The 20484-nt window shown below is 39.1% G+C and overlaps 1 protein-coding gene across 1 annotated transcript; it reads left to right on the plus strand.

Moving 5' to 3' along the window:
• On the plus strand, positions 2437-3942 carry LOC109823288. The gene is made up of 5 exons (XM_020389573.1): positions 2437-2924; positions 3021-3080; positions 3153-3338; positions 3433-3489; positions 3749-3942. The coding sequence occupies exons 1-5, from the start codon at positions 2687-2689 to the stop codon at positions 3940-3942; spliced, it is 735 nt and encodes a 244-aa protein (XP_020245162.1). The 5' UTR covers positions 2437-2686.

Raw genomic sequence — 20484 nt, forward strand, 5'->3', positions numbered from 1 at the left:
TGGAGCTGCCATATACTTATCTAATGGCCTGGTTAGTACTTCACCGGCCAGATTTAATGGAAGCTCCTAGGGTGATAGATCCCAACCTTCCTCTGTTGCAGAATTTTGAAGCTTGCAAATGGATCAAACATCGAGAGCCGGACCTAACGAGGCAATTCAAGATTCACAAGTGTTGGGAATTCTTCCCCTGCTTCCCTCAATTCTCCGGTACCTACAATACTACTTTAGTAGATGCTGAAGACCCAAGGCAGAATCGCACTATCTTGGATGTCGGGTGCTTCAGATGGTTGATGAATATTCGACCTGGATATCTGTTCTTCAGAGTAAGGGATGTTTGCCACATTGAACCCTATCTCCCATGTCGATTCGCCCGTCAATTCGGGTATGATCAGATATATGTCGGCAATCCAAACCGCCACCTTAGCTTTCGAGGTGGACTTATCGATGGTGCGAGGGCTTGGTTCTGGAGCATTGCTGGCTGCACAAATGTTGAATTTGATCTTCCTTTAGAGGCGCCGCCCCTAAGGATGACCTTTCTCTTCTGCAAATGGCTGATAGCCACCAATATTGCGGAAGGTGAAACCAGTTCAAATTCTGAAGAGGCATCAGGTCTCCCTGACTCTTTCTTTGATAGGGGACTTGTGCGTCCATCCGCTGCGCCTACTCAATCACAAGCTGCTCCGAAAAAACGGAAAGAGAGAGTCGCCAGGGAATATCCTAACAGGATGACGGTAGAAGTTCTTAGCTGCGATGAAGAGGATGAAGAGGATTTGGTGTCTCTTGCTCGTAGGCAAATATCTCGAACTCTCACTCAGGTTCAAACTCTAGTTTCACCCAGAGCTGAATTACGCACCAAACATCGTCACGAAGGTTCTGACGCACGTCCATTGAAAAAGCAAAAGAAAGCTGCCTCTAAACCACGCGTTCATCTTCCGGCTCTAGAAGAGGCGTCTGGTCGTAGCGCTTCTTCTGATGAACAAGGTAACGATTTGTTTTTTTATAGCTTTTACACTTTTTGACGTTCAATACTTATTTCATGTTCAACTTCTACAGGGAGTCGAGAGGAAGGAGAATTTTACACTTTTTGACGTTCAATACTTATTTCATGTTCAACTTCTACAGGGAGTCGAGAGGAAGGAGAATTTCCAGCTGACACTGCTTCTCCCGGAGGTATGGAAATTGAAGAAACAAGCTTCGTCCAACAAATGCATGATGCTCTGAAGGAAGGACCGGCTGATGTTTCCCCAACTCCTGACGTTGATCCATCCGCTGCGGACGCAGGTACTGATCTTTCTCCTCTCGGAAGAGAAATCCGAGAAATGAATGAGTCGGACCGTGTACCTCCTCTAATGACCTGTGCACTTTCTCTCCTTTTAGTCAAATTAAAAGAAGCAGGTACAAGTAGTGAAGCTCTCGAATCTGCCCCGACCAACGAAGGTAAAATCGATCTTTGTCTTGGGCAATTTCGTCTAAATTTACGTGTCATTTACGATTCAACACTCTTTGTAGACGTCCCGATGCATGAGCCTATTGAAGGAGAAGCTACCCATGCCACTAAAGTCGATGATTGTAATAATTTTGACTTTAATATCTCAGAGGACGACCATCAGCAAATCTTGGATTCTTTGTTAGAGAAAGCTTCTGGTCCAGCTACCGGCTCAGATGTTAGAATTGGTTCACCCGAAGCAGGTCCCTCTGAGAGTAAGACTTTGGACCTGTAAACTCCGTATATACATACGTATATATTTTGACTTGATTAATCATATAAGTGTCTGAATTATAGGACCAGCTGCTGGAGCTGATACTACTATAATCACTGGAACGTCTGATCGGCCAGAGGGTAGCGAACTCGTGCCATGGGGAGGGTCGTGAACTCGTGCCATGGGCAGGAACTGAGGTTGATTTGCAATCATCAGTTCTTGAACCTCAACCTTCTACTCCTATGGACCCCATGATGATAGAAGTCACTGTCACTCCCCAGATTAGTCTGGTCGCAACAAAAGCGAGACCAACTGAAGACGTTGGTACGTCGGCTGATGTTATGCCCAGAGCTGGTACATTTTACCCATAATTTGTTTCAAATTTTGGGTTAACATTTCATTATGCTTATTGTAATTCTTTTGTTTGTAGAATCCCCTCTTAAGGAGTCTCTTAGTTTAGACCTGCCGTCCTCTGAGGCTTTAGTTGAAAAAGTCCCTGATGTAGCGGGTGCATCAACAGCTACCATTCTTGAACCAACTTTGGTTGTTCAGGAATCCGGACTGCCATCCTTGAGCGAACCAAGTCATGCTGGAGGTTCTTCCGTTGAACTTGGTATGCTTCAGTTTATTGTCTTGTATGCATATATATGTCTTATACTGACTTATTTACCCTCATCGCAGCTTCTTCATCATCATTATCAGATCGCATCCGAGCTTTGTTAGCGAACATCCTAACCGGATGACGGTAGAAGTTCTTAGTTGCGACGAAGAGGATGAAGAGGATATGGTGCCTCTCATTCGTCGGCAAATATCTCGAACTTCTACTCAAGCTCAAACTCAAGTTTCTCCCCGAGCTGAGTTACGCACCAAACATCGTCATGAAGGTTCTGGTGCACGCCCTCTGAAGAAACAGAAGAAAGCTGTTTCTAAACCGCGCGTTCATCTTCCTGCTGTAGAAGAGACATCCGGTCGTAGTGTTTCTTCTGATGAACAAGGTAGCGATTTGTTTTTATAGCTTTTACACTTTTTTGATGTTCAAACTTATTTCATGTTCAACTTCTGCAGGGAGTCGAGAGGAAGGAGAATTGCCAGCTGATGCTGCTTCTCCCGGAGGTATGGAAATTGAGGAAACAAGCTTCGTCCAACAAATGCATGATGCTCTGAAGGAAGGATCGGCTGATGTTCCACCCACTCCTGACGTTGATCCATCAGCTGCGGACACAGGTACTGATCTTTCTCCTCTCGGAAGAGAAATCCGAGAAATGAATGAGTCGGACCGTGTGCCTCCTCTAATGACCTGTGCGCTTTCTCTCCTTTTAGTCAAATTAAAAGAAGCAGGTACCAGTAGTGGAGCTCTCGAATCAGCCCCGACCAACGAAGGTAAAATTAATTGTCTTTTTGAGCAAATTCGTCTAAATTTATGTGTCATTTACGACTCAACACATTTTGTAGATGTCACAATGCACGAATCTGTTGGAGGAGAGACCACGCATACAACAGAGGTCGAGGAATTCAATGAACATCACCTCGATTTCAATCTCTCTGAAGGCGACCATGAGTATATCTCCGACTTATTATCGGGGAAAACTCCTGGTGCAGCCACGGAATCCAGTGTTGGAGTCGGTTCAACAGAAGCAGGTCCTTCTGAAAGTAAGACCTTTATTCTGTAAACTCCATATATGCATACATATATATTTTAACTTGATTAACCATATAAGTATTTGAATTATAGGACCAGTTACTGGAACTGATACTACTATCATCACCGAAACATCTGAACAACCGGAGGGTAGTGAACTCGTGCCATGGGCAGGAACTGAGGTTGATTTGCAATCATCAGTTCTTGAACCTCAACCTTCTACTCCTATGGACCCCATGATGATAGAAGTCACTGTCACTCCCCAGATTAGTCCAGTTGCAACAAAAGCGAGACCAACTGAAGAAGTTGGTACATCGGCCGATGTTGTGACTAGAATTGGTGAGTTTCATTTATCGTTTGTTTCAAGCTCGGATTATCATTATGCTCATTGTAATCCTCCTGTTTGTAGAATCTCCTCTTAAAGAGTCTCTTAGTTTGGACCCGCCGTCCTCTGAGACTTTAGTTGAAAAAGTCCCTGATGTAGCGGGTGCATCAACAGCTACCATTCCTGAACCAATCTTGACTGTTCAGGAATCCAGATTATCATCCTTGAGCGAACCAAGTCATGCTGAAGGTTCTTCCGTCGAATTTGGTATGCTTTAGTTTGTTGTCTTGTATGCATATATATATACTGTACTGACTTATTTGACTTTCTCGCAGTTCCTTCATCATTATCAACTCAAATCCAAGCGTTATTGGTTGATGACGATCCGGACAAGTCTGTTATCTGCTCTAATCTCCAAGGCTTCATCTCCTTTTTGAACTCTATGGTCGATCGCATTCTCTTCAAAAGATCGTATTTTGAGAATTATAAAAAATCTTTTGAGCGTTTTATATCAGGGTTCAGAGAGGAAGGGTATAACGACTTAGCCGATTCAGTCACCGCTTATTTGGTTGATTTGAGGCAACATATTGAACTTCTGCAAACTCTTCGCACCAAAGGCGTACCTTTTTACATCGCTTCTCATATGGAATCCAGGCTGCAAGCGTGGCGTGATTCTCAAGAATCTGCCAACTCCGAACTCCAACAGTTAAGAGCCCACAGTCATCAGCTTAGGGTGAATATTGGCAAAAGGACACAAGCCAAGGTCAACCTACGCCGAGATATAAAATCGAGTCGAGCGGAAATAGCTCGCTTAGAGGAGGAACTTGCAATGGCCAAGGATGCTCTTGATGTCTTGGAGTCTGAGTTGACGCAGGAAATTCATGTTGAGGAAGACCTGTTACAGCAACTGAACTTTCAAGATAAAATAATTGCTGAAAAGGAACAAGAGGTCGCCGCGCTTCAAAGTGTTGATGAAGAAGCTTTCAAAATTAAATTGACGGCTGAGCTTGAACAGACTTATGCGTTAGAGCTGTCAAAACTTGAAAATCAAATTAGTCAATATAAACTCTTGTAATCGGAGAACATTATATTTTTGTTTGTAGCTTTGTTTGAAAATTCTTGGTCAATATAGTGAACCTTTTTGCTCATTATATTGAATCTTTTTGCTCATTGAGGTTTTTTATTATGATTACTCATTCTTATTTAGAATAAATAACCATAATACTTATAGGATTTTTGGCAAATCCTCAGCCATCAACGGATTTGATATACCTTTACCGATTACCGTTTGAATCGGGCTAGTATGTGAATTATCTAAGTCCGTTTCACATATAACGTTGCGCTAAAAGAATTAAACTCTTTTAGACTTTGAACTACACTGTTGAATATGTAGGCTACATGTGTTAGATGTAGGCTTATCTCTAATAAGGGATAGAGATAACATCCCCCATGTGTGAACAACATGGATTTCAAAGTGTGAATAGGTTGCATTTCCTATATAGGACAACGAACCCAAAATCGGAGAGAAAAAGAATTGTATATTCCATTTCTCAATCTCTTGTTTGTTGGTAGAGATAAACCCATACTCGGAGAGGAAGAATTTTATATTCTATCTCCTGGTCTCTTGTTTGTTGGTAGAGATGAACCCAGAATCGGAGAGGAAGAATTTTATATTCTATCTCCTGGTCTCTTGTTTGTTGGTAGAGATAAACCCAGAATCGGAGAGGGAGAATTTTATATTCTATCTCCTGATGAAAAGGAAACTCACAGTGGAATCTCCACTTAGAGAAAATAGGTTGGTTTGAATAACCCTAACTGTCATAAGGTTTGATTACTCAATTCAAAAGTAAACCTTTCGTTCGCAAAAATGAATCGAAAGGAGATTTTGGTTGTGGTCCTAACTGTAGTAAGGTTTGACCAAGTGGGAATTTTGAGACGATCCTAACTGTAGGAAGGTTTGATCGCTCAATTTGTGGACCTCTCGTTCATGGAACGAATCGAGAGGGGATTTTGGCTTTGGTCCTAACTGTTTAAAGGTTTGACCAAGTGAGGAATAGGAGTAGGGTGCAAATAACAATGAGTTTGTTGATTTGCACAAACTAATCGGTGGGAAATTTTGATTTTAAACATAAGAATTTGACACGAAATAATCTGTCGACTGATACATACTGATGATCGTTGATCAATCCGACCGATGGGGGTTTCATAGCGTGAGATTACAAATCATCAAATCTCATCTTCCATGATTATATTACAAGGTTTTGCTGAGGAAAGATTAACTATCATTAAATCTCATCTCAACAAAAGTTGTAAAAGAACAATGAATTATTCAAATGACCAGCTTCTCATTTAAAATAGTGAACTGATCTCGGGTTATCCTGAAATATCCTATATAGGATTCTCTAGGAACTTCCCGCTTTACACAGGTTATCCTGAATATATTACGGATAATATTTTTTCAGGAACTTCCCATTTATTGGCATCATCAATTTGTTGCCATCTTGGGTAACCAGGCGATATGCACCGTTCGAATAGACTGTTTCTATCACAAACGGTCCTTCCCATTTAGGTTCAAATTTGCCTTTCTTCTTAGAAGTGAGAATCATAGGTCTTCGAACGGCGAGAACTAGATCTCCTTCTTTAAAGCTTCGTCGTCGGACCTTTTTATCGAAAGCCCGAGAAATTCTAGCTTGATAAAACTCGATTTGTTGTTGAGCTTCCAAGCGTTTCTCATCTAACATCTCTAATTCCTCGAGACGTTTCTGATGATGTTCTTCCGTCGTCATTCCCGTTACGAGAGCGATACGGAGAGAAGGAATCTGCACTTCCAATGGAAGAACGGCTTCACACCCATACGTTAAAGCATACGGGGTGGCTCCGGTAGGCGTGCGGACGGTCGTACGATAAGCCCAGAGAGCTTCGCCGAGTTTGTCATCCCAATCTCGCTTATTGGTTTTCACCAATTTTGCCAGGATTTTGATGATAGTCTTGTTAAAAGCTTCGGCCAATCCGTTAGCTGTAGGATTATAAGCAGTCGACGAAACGTCTTTAATCCCGAATTTACCGCAGAACTTGATGAATGCGTTGCTCACGAACTGAGGACCGTTGTCGTGCACTATTCGCCTTGGCACACCGTACCGATATATGATATGGTGTTTGATAAATTTGATGACATTGGTCGTCTTTACTTCTCTAAGTGGAACTGCTTCTGCCCATTTCGAGAAATAATCGGTGATTGCCAGAATGAAACGGTCCCCTTTAACCGAAGGTGGAAAAATAGGACCTACTATATCCATTCCCCAAGTTTCAAACGGCCACGATGTCGCCGAAGGATGCAGATATTCAGGGGGTATGTGCATATAATTTGCATGCAATTGACACACTACACATTGTCGTGCGTAATCGACTGCGTCTTTCACCATAGTTGGCCAATAATATCCGATTCTCCTAAGTCGGTCGCAGAGTTTAGGACCGGGCTGATGTGCACCGCATATCCCATTATGTGCCTCTTTGAGTGCTTGTTCCGCTTCTTTACTGGATAGACAACGAAGTAAAAGACCATCATAAGCTCGTCGATACAACGTTTGCGATGTGGCATTGTAATAAAATCTCGGCGCTCTTCGCCGAATCGATTCCCTTTCTCTTACATCTTCAGGTAATATACCATGTAAGACGTAGTCAATAATAGGAAAACGCCAATCTCGAACTTCGGGTTCAACTCCAGTTGAGTATACCTCTTTAGCATTCGAATCGTAGATTGGAACAATAAGCTGATGAGTCCTCACTGTAATTAATTGCTCTGTTTCGGGAGGTTGAGCCAAGGATACTGACAATGCTGCCAATGCATCCGCGTATGTATTTTGGAGACGCGGAACGTACTCGATGAAAAATTCTTCAAACGAGCTTGCTATTTCGATGGCCACCTGGTGGTATGGAATCAGGTCTCGATTTCTGACTTCATACTCTCCTCGTATTTGATTAACCACCAGTTGAGAATCTCCAAAAGCTTCAAGGTATTCGACCCCCAGCTCTTTGGCGAAATTAAGTCCGATTATTAATGCATTGTATTCAGCCACGTTATTAGAGCATGGTTCAGTCAGTGAATATGCTCTAGGCAAGACGTGCTTTTCCGGGGAAACTAAAACGACCCCCACTCCTGAGGAGATTTTAGAACATCCGGGTGCACTTGCCACGTTGGTTGATCGGGAAGCCCCATCGAAGTACAATTGCCACACTTGTTGATGTGAGGTGGTATTAACTTCGTGAGTTTCATCTGGCAGGTCGTCGTACAATTCGACTACATCCTTCGTAGGGTTTTCTGCCAGAAGGTCGCAAATAGCTCGTCCTTTAACAGATTTCTGCTGTTTGAAGTACAAGTCATATTGCGATAAGAGTAAAGCCCATCTGGCCAAACGCCAATTCATGGAAGCCGGTTGGGTCATGAACACTCGGACGGGATTTATGTTGGAAATGACATAAATCGTCTGTCCGACTAAATAATGTCGCATTTTCTGAATCGCGAATACCAAAGCGAGGCATTCCTTCTCAATCATCGGATAACGAGACTCAGCTCCTACCAATGTACGACTCAGATAATACACAGCTTGCTCGTGACCGTTATCGTCGTCTTGTGCAAGTAAGGCACTTAACGAATGGCTCGTCGCTTTGACATAAATCAAAAACGGCTTGCCCGATTTCGGTGCAACGAGAATAGGTGGATTCGCTAGATATTTCTTGATATCTTCGAATGCCTTCTGACATGCTTCATCCCAAATGAACGACACGCCTTTCTTTGCGAGTTTGGAAAACGGTTGACATTTTCCGGACAAGTTCGATATAAACCGACGGATATATGCTAATCGACCTTGCAATCCTCTGAGTTCTTTAAGATTTCTTGGAGGCTGCAGTTCGTTTATCGCCTTCACCTTATCAGGATCAATATGAATACCTTTTGTGGTGACGACGAATCCAAGAAATTTGCCGCTCGACATTCCCAGGAAGGATTTAGTCGGGTTCATTTTCAGCTGATGAGTTCTCATAAGCTCGAACATTGTCTTTAGATCGTTAATGTGGTCATTTTTATCACGACTCTTAACGACTAGGTCATCAACGTAGCATTCGACTGTCTTCCTAAGGTGTTCTTGAAAGATCTTCGTCATCGCCCGTTGATACGTAGCACCGGCGTTCTTCAAACCGAAAGGCATAACGGTATAACAAAAGACGCCAAGAGGTGTTCTGAAAGCTGTATGCTTTTCATCATCCGGATGCATCTTGATTTGATTATACCCAGAAAATCCATCCATGAACGACATTCTTTCAAACCCGCATGTGTTGTCGATAATGACGTCCGTAATCGGTAGGGGAAAATCATCCTTGGGGCATGCTGTATTCAGATCTCTGAAGTCAATACAGATTCTGATTTTTCCGTTCTTTTTGAGGACTGGAACGATATTGGCCAACCATTCAGGATGTTGTTCCTCTCTGACAAAACCCGAGTCAATTAGCTTCTTAACTTCAGCTTCTATTGCCTCCATAATTTGCGGACGAAACCGTCTTTGTTGTTGCTTGACAGGTTTAGCATCCGATTTTATGTTAAGGGTATGCATTGCTACATTTGGGTCGAGTCCTGGCATATCTTCGTAGTTCCATGCGAAAACGTCGATATACTCTTTAACGAGGGCAATTAATTCCTCTTTTTCGTCTGGCGGGAGATCACCGCTGATAAATATAGGCTTCGGATTATTTTCGTCACCCATATTAACTTGAACCACTTTATCCTCGGTAGGAGGTTCTCTTTGCTCAAATCGATCACCGTATTGGATATTCATGTAATGCATCCATGGATCTTCCCAAACAGGTAACTGATCGTCTTCTTCTGTTGTGGAAGGGTCAACCGTCGCCATGTTCGACATTAGGGATTTGAATCTTTCACCAATGCTCACGTCAGAATCCCAATTTGAAGTGTCGGATGAATGTCCGCTCCTATCTATTAATTGGTTAATGATTTGTTGGCCATAATCGTCTTCGGATGAATCATAACCCAGACCTCTATTACGACTGTAGTAATTATCTGGTTTTCCTTTTGGTACATAGGTAGAACGGGGTGGAACCCTAATACCTTGACCAAAATAAAGGCCTTCACCAAGTGAAAGGTCATAGCCTCGACTCATCATATAATCATTCGCTTGAGAACTATACCGAGAGAAGTGTCGCCCGGGTTTTTCTTCATCCGAATTACTATCTAAGAAATGATCTGGAGTGGGGGATGATTCCCCTTTTCCAAAGATTATCTCTTTTTCACCCCCTGCCTTTGCGGGTAGGATCATAGTTGTTCCAGATGAGCTTTGGAGGTGTTTCGTCGCCGTACAAGACGAACGAAGTGGCATATGTAGACTAGAGTCGTCGTACAATTTCTGCATTACATCATCAAGACAATGCGAGTACTCTAAATCATGATTTATTATTTCATCAGCAAGCTGCCAGTTACAACTTTCGTCTGACGATTCATCACCGTCAAGATCGATTACAAGAGGTTCAATGTCATTTAGTACAAGACCTTCACTATAATCGAGCCCGGCTTCGGTATCAGCTTCTTCTCCGCTGTCCGTGCCATGGGCCGATGGTTCAGTTTCGGACTCAGCACCATAAAGAAGGGAGTCAGTAAAGTAATTTTCTAACCCCTTGAATGGTTGCTTATCCGCGACCACCGTCTTGACCTCCTCATTAGTGTCGACATATTTCAAACACTGATGGAGGGTGGAGGGAACTATAAGATTACCGTGGATCCATGGGCGACCCAACAGTAAGTTATAGGAAGTCTCCGCATCGATCACATAGCAGGTGACTTCAGACTTCAGATCTCCGAGTTGACACTTCACCCGGATTTTTCCCAACGGTCGTGACCCGCTTGTGTTGAAACCATAGATAACCGTTCCAGTGGAGGCTAACTTGCTGGCGGGAATTCCGAGGTGGTACATCAAACGAAGTGGCATGATACTAACAGCGGAACCCGGATCGACTTGGATCCGGTTAACCATGCTCGAACCGATATATCCAGTAAAATATAACGGTCTATCATGCTTTGAATTCCTGACTTGCATGTCTTCTTTTGTGAAAGCAATGCAAGGAAATTTGGTGGCTGCCAGATTGCAATGCTGCACTGACGATTCTGGCTCTTCAGGAGCTGGCTTGACCTGAGTTAAGAATACCTCGGAATCAGCCAAAGCTTCTTGTAAAGCTTCTCTGGTTTCTTTTGAGAGGCGCAGCAACTCGTACAATGTGATTCTTGCTGGGATATTAGCCAGCTGAGCCATAACGTCGAAACGATATGGTGCGTTCGAGCTTTCCGGTTTGTCCCGTCCAATCGGTCGACTAAAACGAGACTGATTCGGAATTTGAACCTCTTTGTGTTGAGGTTCTTTCTCCTTTTGCTTAGCCGGTTGTTGCGGCTTTTCAGCAGCTACTGGAGGAGTTGTAACTATCCCCAACTCTTTCAAAGTTGTAGCATTTGGGTTAGAGGTCTCAGGATATTTATAATGATACTCATTCCCACTTCTTGTAGCGAAAACCTCTTGTTCTCCATCCAGAAAGTGATAAAGCTGCTATATCCTCATCGTTCTTCTCGGGAATCGCCGAGGCTCCATAGCAGGACTTCTCCTTTCCCTTGCCTTTTGACTTCTTCTTTGATGTGGGTGTCGTCCACTGTTCATCTTCAAGCAAATCCGGATGAACCCAAAGGATTTCGCCGTTGGGGGCTGTGTGAGATACGAGCCCCTTCTGGCGCTGTCCATGAGGGTCATCGTTGATGGTTTGCATCTTGACCTTTGATACTGGCTCGGCTTGAAACCAGGACAAAGGAACCGATCCGAAGCTAATAGAGACCGCGTTTGCGCCTACCTTCTTCTCCTTTGGCTTCGGCGTCACAATACCAACATCAATTAATGTTTGAATTTTATCCTTTAAGACATAACATGTCTTAGTAGGATGGTGGACCCTTCTGTGATATGCACAATACTTTGGGTCATTGATCTTCGTTGCTTCTTCTTGGTTTGTGACAGGTGGAAGCTTGATCTTGTTGTTCTCTAACAAGTATTTGAAGATGACCGGAACTTCATCATCTTTGAAAGAGTATTCCTTTGGGAATCTGGGCTCAGAATTCTTAAACTGCTTCGAAGGCTGTTGATTCTGGTTTGGCGCCAACTGGAAGGATGATTGTTGCGGTTGTTGCTGCGGTGGCTGTTGTGACGTTTGATGTGCATCGACAGCGGCCACCGACCCTCTTCCTCTGCCTCGAGGATTAAAGTTCTGCTTCTGATTCTGATTATTGGCTGGTGGCAAACCTCTCTCCAAATTCTTTCTCTTGAGAAAGCGCTCAGCCTGTTCACCCCTCATTTTCAATTCTTTCCAAGTCTTAGAGTGAACAACCCCTACCACTTCTAATACATCCAAGGACAGGTTATTATGACATGTTTGTAGAATAAATTCCTCAGTAAGTGGATCTCTGCAGTTCACTGCTTTGTCCCGGAATCGCTTGACAAAGACATCAACAGATTCCCCGTCCTTCTGCTTTTCGTCCAACAACGTGCCGATCGAGACTTCTGTGTCGTCGTCGAAGAAGTTGGTGAGGAATAGTTCTTCCATATCCTCCCAGCTAGTGATACTCCCGGGCTTAAGACGTCGGTACCAATCGAAGGCAGGCCCGCGAAGGGTCCCCACGAATGACCGAACCATCAGGGCTTCGTTCCCGGATATTGCGCCGAGATGCGACTTAAAATAAATCAAGTGCTGAGTTGGTGAACCCCTGCCATCAAAAGGAGTAAAGTTAATCAAATTAAATTTCTGGGGATAAGGAATCAGGTCCCACTCCCTCGGGTACGGGTATGGGATGCCCGTTTTCTTCACTTCTTGAGCCGTCATCAAAGCGTTGACTTTGCTCTCAAGATCGTGCATCTTCTTGTCCTCTTCCTCGCTTTTCTTCAAATAGATCTGTGGAGGTTGAGTGGCTGACTTGGTCGGATCGCTTCCGGAGTTGTCTTTATCTAGAGGATGATCTTCAAATATCGTCTCATCCTCTTCATTACGCCGACTGGATTCCGCTCTTTGGCTTGATTCCGGTTGGTGTTGCTGAACCTGCAAATCCCGCATCTGCTGCATAGTCAACTCCATTTCGGTTTTGAACTCAGCTCTAATTTCTTCGCGTTGTTTAGCCAACGCTTCCTGCAGCATGTGAGCCAATTGATCTGGCGTAATTGCAAATGATTCTCTGGCTTGTCCAACACTGGATGAAACCAGTCAAACCACCTGTTTAATGTTTGTACTGGCTCTTTTTTTTCAAAAATTATATGGAAAAAGAAGTGTAGCCCAACCTGTGACCCAAACCATCATGGGTGGAGTCAAACCTGGCCCGACCCCTTAGGGGCCGTGGCCTGGACCAGGTCCAACCCTAGATCCGGGGACAAAGTCCTTAGCCCAACTAGTTAAGGCCCGACAGGGTTGGTTCACGGGTCATGCCCGACTCTGCTCACGCCCACTCCAAAGCGTGATTAGCATTTGTATAAAAGAGAATCAACATATGCATTGTCGATCAAGAAAACACAAGAAGCAATTTGTTTTCTATTTCTCCTCTTTAATTAAATATCAATTTCTTGCTATTATATATTACTTCTGTATTTTATAAGGAAAAAAAAGTGGGAAGGAAAAGTGAAGTATTATTAGGTTTAGAAACTTGTTTCTCCGAGAGTTTTTATAATCATGAAAGAGTAGTTAGGCTAATTATAGTAGGTAGTTAAGGGTAGAGCATCCATCACCATCATCATCGTTTCGAATTATCCAGTCGATAGGTCGTATTAATCAAAGTCTTCATGACTTGGTACCAACTTGTGCAATATATTTTGTAGTAGATTCATCCAAGACTTGCAACAAATACAGCAATAATTAAAAGAGAGGAGACATGAATATGATCTTGGCTCTGTAGTAGATCCTCGTACATTTTTTTTTCCTTTTCTTTCTTTTTTACCCTTTACATTTGCTCTACCCCTCCCCCTCCCCCTAAATCTCTTTCTAAGATCATGACATTAACCGAGTACAATAATGGATGCGTATTCTTTTTCTTTCCTCTTTCAACTTGGCTTGACCTTTATAATTGGTATTATCCTAATTTCATGTGAAGCGTGTTCCATGTGAACTATGTATATGACTATATTTTCAAATTTATAAAATAATACAGTACTAATAATTTTTTATAGTAAAATACATTTCTAAACAAAAACTTGTTTACGATGAATTTAAATTATTTGGTCAAAGGAGTTTTTTCAATACAGAAACATAAAAACGGTTTTCACCATATTAGACTAAGCAATCTTCATATTCCTAAATTAGACCCTTAATCTAGTTATCTGTTTTAAATTATGCCTCTTTTACAATTATATCCCCAAATTTATTAAGCATTAGTTGTTTGGTTCAAAAGTCGCTACTGTGGAATTCATTATAACTTTGTTCGATTACAACAAATTCGAAAGAATAATCTTTTTATAAGACTTTTTCTACACAACAAAACAAAAATTACAACTCTTGAGAAACAAATACGAAAATCGTCTATCAATTCTCGTTTTCGTGGGACTTTGCCTGTGCCGGGAACGCTTTGGTTCGTGGACCGCCGATTCACAGATCGTGAAGAGGGGGCTTATGATTCTAACTTCGTTATCGAAGTAGAAATTGAAACGATATCTTATCGAAGTAAGATAGTCGTTCTTCTTAAAATCAAGTCGAAGCTTAATTTCAAGGCGTTGCAAGAAAAGAACTTAAATCTCTGCTCTCTCTGCTCTGGAATGCTCTAACAAATGCTCGATCCTCGTCAGAAGTGACCCTAGGGGGGTATTTATAGCCTCAAGGGTCAATAACTGCAAAAACTTAACAATCGAAGAAGTCAGTACGGCGAGACAGTGTTTACTGTCTCGCTGGGCGAGACAGCGTTTGCTGTCTCGACCCGCGAGACAGTAAATTTGCTGTCTCGCCCAGCGAGACAGTAAATGCTGTCTCGAAAAATGGCAGTTTCTCGCTGTAACTGTTCTCCCACGTTTCAAACTCCGTTATTTTGGCAGTTATCCACGTGATTTTCGCCCACGATGTTTCCCACGTCCCTTGGCAGTCAATGGACATGTGTAGGGCAGTTAAAAATGTAGTTTTGACTATTTCAACACTGTCTCGCTGGGTTATTTTGGCAGTTATCCACGTGATTTTCGCCCACGATGTTTCCCACGTCCCTTGGCAGTCAATGGACATGTGTAGGGCAGTTAAAAATGTAGTTTTGACTATTTCAACACTGTCTCGCTGGCGAGACAGCAAAGACTGTCCCGATGGCGAGACAACAAAGACTGTCCCGCTGGTGAGACAGCAAAGACTGTCCCGCTGGCGAGACAGCAAAGACTGTCTCGCTGGCGAGACAGTTCATACTTGTTTTGATTTTTTCAAAACAGTATGAAATCCTTTCTTGTGAATTTTTGAATGATCTTCTCTATGCTTGGGATATCTATTAGCATTTTTTGACGCCTACAGCGTCGGATCCTACCTGCGCTGTCGATCGTTCGACACAACCCGAGGTAAGATCCCTCTTGCTCAAATTTGAATTTTAGATTCATTATAAATTATATGCATATGTTTGATTGTATTGTGATTAGTTGTAGCGTTTAGATTACGATATATTTATCTGCGTGGGTTGTTTGATGAAATAATATTGATTAAATCATAACAATATGATAAATAGCATTTTTAGAATAATTATTATAAATTTAAAAGAATTTATTTCGGTAGCAGAATCATTTTTGGATAATTATATTAATTTAAAAGAATTTATTTTGACAACAAAATCGTTTTAGAGAATTTGTAAAAAAAATTTAAAGGAATTTATTTTGAGAAAAATAATTATTTTAGATTTATTATGATGAAAAAAGAAATTATTTTGAAAAAGGGATTGGTTTTAAAGTATTATGATAATCAATATCTTAAAAGAAATTATTTTGTAAAAAGGATTTATTTTAAATAAATAAGTTTATGGTTTTAAAAGATTAATTATTAATAAAATGAGAAACCTTTTTTTAAAAAAGAATTGACTTGGAAAAATCTTATTTTTGAATAATTATTATGAGAAATAATTTAAGGATTTTATTTTTGTAAAGGATTATTTTGAAATAATAAATTAGTGATTTTAAAAGATTAGTTTAGAATTAAAAGGATTATTTTGAGTTATTATAATAATAGATATTTTAAAAGATTTTATTATATTATAATATGCGAATGTTACCTGTGTTTGCCACATATTATAATGATACCGATATTTTGACACTCTTATTTATACACATAGTATTTAACATGTTCGACACTGTAATATAATTAGTTGTAGTGTATATATTGTTATTACCTGCGTAGGATTGCTTGACATGAATAGCTGTGTGAAAGTTTGTTGTTTTATCACCTAGTTGTTATCCAATAGGAGAGACTGTACATGAAGACGACTCCTGTTAAAAGTCAATAGGAGAGACTGTACATGAAGACGACTCCTGTTAAAAGTATGATTTATAAGCGTGCTTCAAAGCATGACTATACTAAGTATGATTTATAAGCGTGCTTCAAAGCATGACTATACTCACTCGACATCGATATCCCGATGTGAGGAGCCCCGAGTTCCCTCGATATCGATATCCCGGTATGATGTTTTCTTGATTATTACTATTATAGCATTGACTAGACGATGCACTCTTGATCGGACGTGTTGTGAGTCACGGTTATTTTCATAGTTTTACAGAAGTAGTTCCGCGGTAACTCCGTGGCTAGTGCACAATATTTCATGTACAATTGCTTAATTAATTTGACAACATGGGGTTATAAAGAGGAATTGGACGGAGAATATAGCATGTATATAAACGGGCACAACGCTTTCTTGTTATCGTGATATCATGAGTGTTATATACATGGGCCAGAGGGCCGATACTTGACTTGAAGGCGGCCCCCAGACAGGTTTACGGGGACCCGATTATATATATGAAAATATTCTTCTCCAATTCAAATAACATGTAAAATATCTATAATGTGCTTGTGTGTCTTATGGAAGACTTTGTTAGTTTTGTTGAGATGTGGACCGGTGAGTTGTGATAGGATGGCTAGTTATATGATTTCGTCACTTGGATGATTTGGATACATGTGAGATACGGACCAGTTATATTTCTTTTCATACATAGATCGAGGTTAATATTTAATTATCTATAATTTGAGACATATAGTATATACATGAGGGTTTCCTTGCTTGGATTATTTCGCTCGACGTACCACGTCTCGAGTTGTAGATTTTTAAATATTAATTCCATCTAGTTGTATGACCTTGTTCTTAGATGATTATTCTGCTCGCTAGCTGCGTGATCGGTATGTTATTTGGTTGATTTTCTTGGATTCTTCTGGTCATTATATTCTAGTAATAGATTATATTTAGATTATTAGTATTTCAGTTGCATGTTTCCATTGTTATTACCATTATTGCATTGATCGCACGACCGTTCTATTCTTCCTTTTGAGATCTTACCGTGTGCCATGCACGCTGACGTGCTCCTTTCCTCTCGGGATGCATGTCAGATTTAGAGGACAGACAACTACAGTTCGGAGTAGTACATGAGCCAGAGGATCCTCCGCAGGAAGGCTTTACAGACGGAGCAGAAGAACAAATCGAAGCTTAGTTACCTCTTTTAGTTAGTTGATGACCATAGTTTACTTTTATAGTACTTTCCAATTCCTCCTGATCGTTGTATTTTATATTTTTTCCCGTATTCAAATCGTTTTGTATAAGGGCATGTTTGTCCCGAATATTATGTCTGGAGGATCATTTTAGTTATGATATGTATTATTTTGTTTTGAGTTGTTTATTATATTCTTGTTGATTGTGATCGGGGACCTGTGACTTCGCATTGTATTTATTTCCAGACGCTTAGCGTATTGGATTGAGAAGAAAAGAAAAGAGAAAAAAATTACAGTGTATATTTCTTCTCAATCTAATACGTCGCGGCCTTGTTCGCGTCCTAATTCTCGGGTATTTTGGGAAGCGGGGCGTGACAGGTTTTAGTGGTGGCCCATGCAGGTCACGGTCCCGAGTCCTACTAGTAAGAATATAATGGACAATTTAGATACATATCATGATTTCATCCGTGAGACTATTCTTGACCCCTTATCCTATTTTCTTGATAGATTTCATTTCATCTCTATCTTATCACTCTTTGACTCCGGAGTTTTTCACGGTTCTTGTCCCATCGCTTCGTGATTACCCTCTCCTTGCATAACTCCTCTATTCTCGTGCTGGTCATTATTTTATTTGTTATTATTTTACACTATATTTTTTTTATTTGACTTGTATATCGTTGATTGTATTGAATTCTGTATTATTTATTATATTATTTTATGTATCACATACAGTGGTATATTGTATGTTTTCATTTGTTTATAAATTTATTTTATCTTTCATAGTTCATGTTTTATGTATTATATATTTTATTTATGTATATTACGCTGATTGTATTTATGTAATTTTTGACTACTACACAATATACTACTATGTCTAAATTGATTTTATATAGTGATGATTATTATTGTTGTATCTTGTTTATATTTATGAATATTACTAATACTTCTAATTTATCATATTATTTGTCGAATATATAATTATGTTCTTCTTATTATCTTTTATATAATATGTTTATTTTGAATCACATGTTTACTCTTATGTCTATTTTATCATATAATATTTTGTGACTCTTTCCATCAAAATTTAATTTTGTTAGCATGATTAGTACCATGAGTATACAAACTTTTATATGCTTATTATTATGTATGTGTTTCATTTTTAACGCTTATTATACATAATGATTATATTTGTTATACACATCATATGTTTATGAATCTTGTTTATCTCTTTTGCTTCTATATCTTTTATTTTCATACTTTGATTTTATTTGTGTTTCTTTGAGCCTAACTATGATTTTGTATTATTTACTTTGTTTTATATAACTATTTGTATGCTAATGATTATTGTGTATCGTTTTATTCTGCTATTGATTATGATTATGATTTGCATGTGTTTGTTTTCTATGTGTGTTGATGTGTTTCTATCTATGTTATTTCTTAATGTTATTTCAATTGTGATTATGTATATTCTGTATACATTATTATAATCTTTATTGTCCTTCTGTCTAATTTGTTCTGTATTCTTGTCTTATATCTTGTGCTTTTCTAGTAATATTGCGTTATTCTCGTGTTTTAGTATATTTCAGTCAGTTTTCATTATCATTATCTACTATTGTATATTATATGATAAGTGTATTATTAACTTGCTAGCTTATTTTATTACGTATAAAGTGGTTTCATTTAGTATATTTCATTTCATTCTTTACTTCCAATTACATGCATCATCATTGTTTGATTTAATTTATCAATCATTTTATCTTTCTTAGTTTTGTTTGTGTTTTGCTTACTTATTTTCTATATACAGTTTCTTATTCATGCTAATACTTATTTTTTATTTTGTTCTTTGTCTAGGTTAGTCTGCTTCGTTTATTTAGTCACAATATTTATATAAAGTATGTGTTTTCGATAATTATTGCTGTGATATACGACTATACTTATTTATTTTGTTTTTGATATGATATACTACGTATAATTTATTTCTTATATGTTGTTGTGTCATATCACCTTGTCATTTTATGATTACCTGCTTTGTATTGTTTTGTATATCATATCTTTTTGGTTTATGTTCAATTACCTTCTAATATTTCACTTACATTGTGTTGCGTATTTTAACATAATTATATTGCTTGTCGTATTCTAAATTTTGTGTATACAATTTGTAAATTCCCAATATTTGTGTAATGAATTGTTTATCTGATAATTTTGTATACTGCTTTACATGATTATTGGATTGTATAATTATTTTATAATTGTGTTCAGCTATTTATACTCGACTGTCTTTGTATCTTTTCTATATTTTAGACTACTTTTCATCATTCCATCAATTAAATATATTTTCTTTTTATTTGTGTCTATTTTGTATGTATTATTATTCTAATTGCCTTATGATTGCTTTTCCTATTATCCTTGATTTAAACTTATTATTATATTATTCTATTTTGTTATATGATCCTGTTGATGTTTGCTTTTCGCTCTTTACTCATTTTTATTGATTTTGTATCTTATATTGTGTTTTTAATATCTTTAGTTTGAACCTGTATTGATTGTGTTTTTCATAATTAAATTTCTTTTTGTTTTTGATTAACCATTGTTATACCCTGCTATTATGTTTTGTTTATTTTCATAATTAAATTTCTTTTTGTTTTTGATTAACCATTGTTATACCCTGCTATTATGTTTTGTTTAAATGGTTATGTATTTTAGATTTTTTCGACTTTTCTTATTATGTTGTTTATGTTTTTGTCTATTTCTATTGTATTTGACTTATTTTTGTGTTTGCTTTAGATTTATTGTTCTTACTTGACTTTATTCTTACTTAATATGTTTCTGTTTTGCTTCTATGAATGCTTGTATATTATTTGTATGATTCACTCTATATGATTGTTTATTTATATCGTACCTATTTGTTTTGATTCTATATTATTGCTTATCTTATACTTTATACTATTTAGATTGCTTATATATTTACAAGTACTGTATAACAAGTTCACACAGTTAAATATGTTGTATCATAGTATTTGTTTGGACTTTGTTACGAGTCTGAAATGCGATAGCGATGTCTTAGCTATCACATCTTGTATCTTACATTGTGTCGTTTTTGT

The sequence above is a fragment of the Asparagus officinalis genome, chromosome 9, assembly GCF_001876935.1.
Source record: "Asparagus officinalis chromosome 9, Aspof.V1, whole genome shotgun sequence".
Classification (NCBI taxonomy): Eukaryota; Viridiplantae; Streptophyta; class Magnoliopsida; order Asparagales; family Asparagaceae; genus Asparagus; species Asparagus officinalis.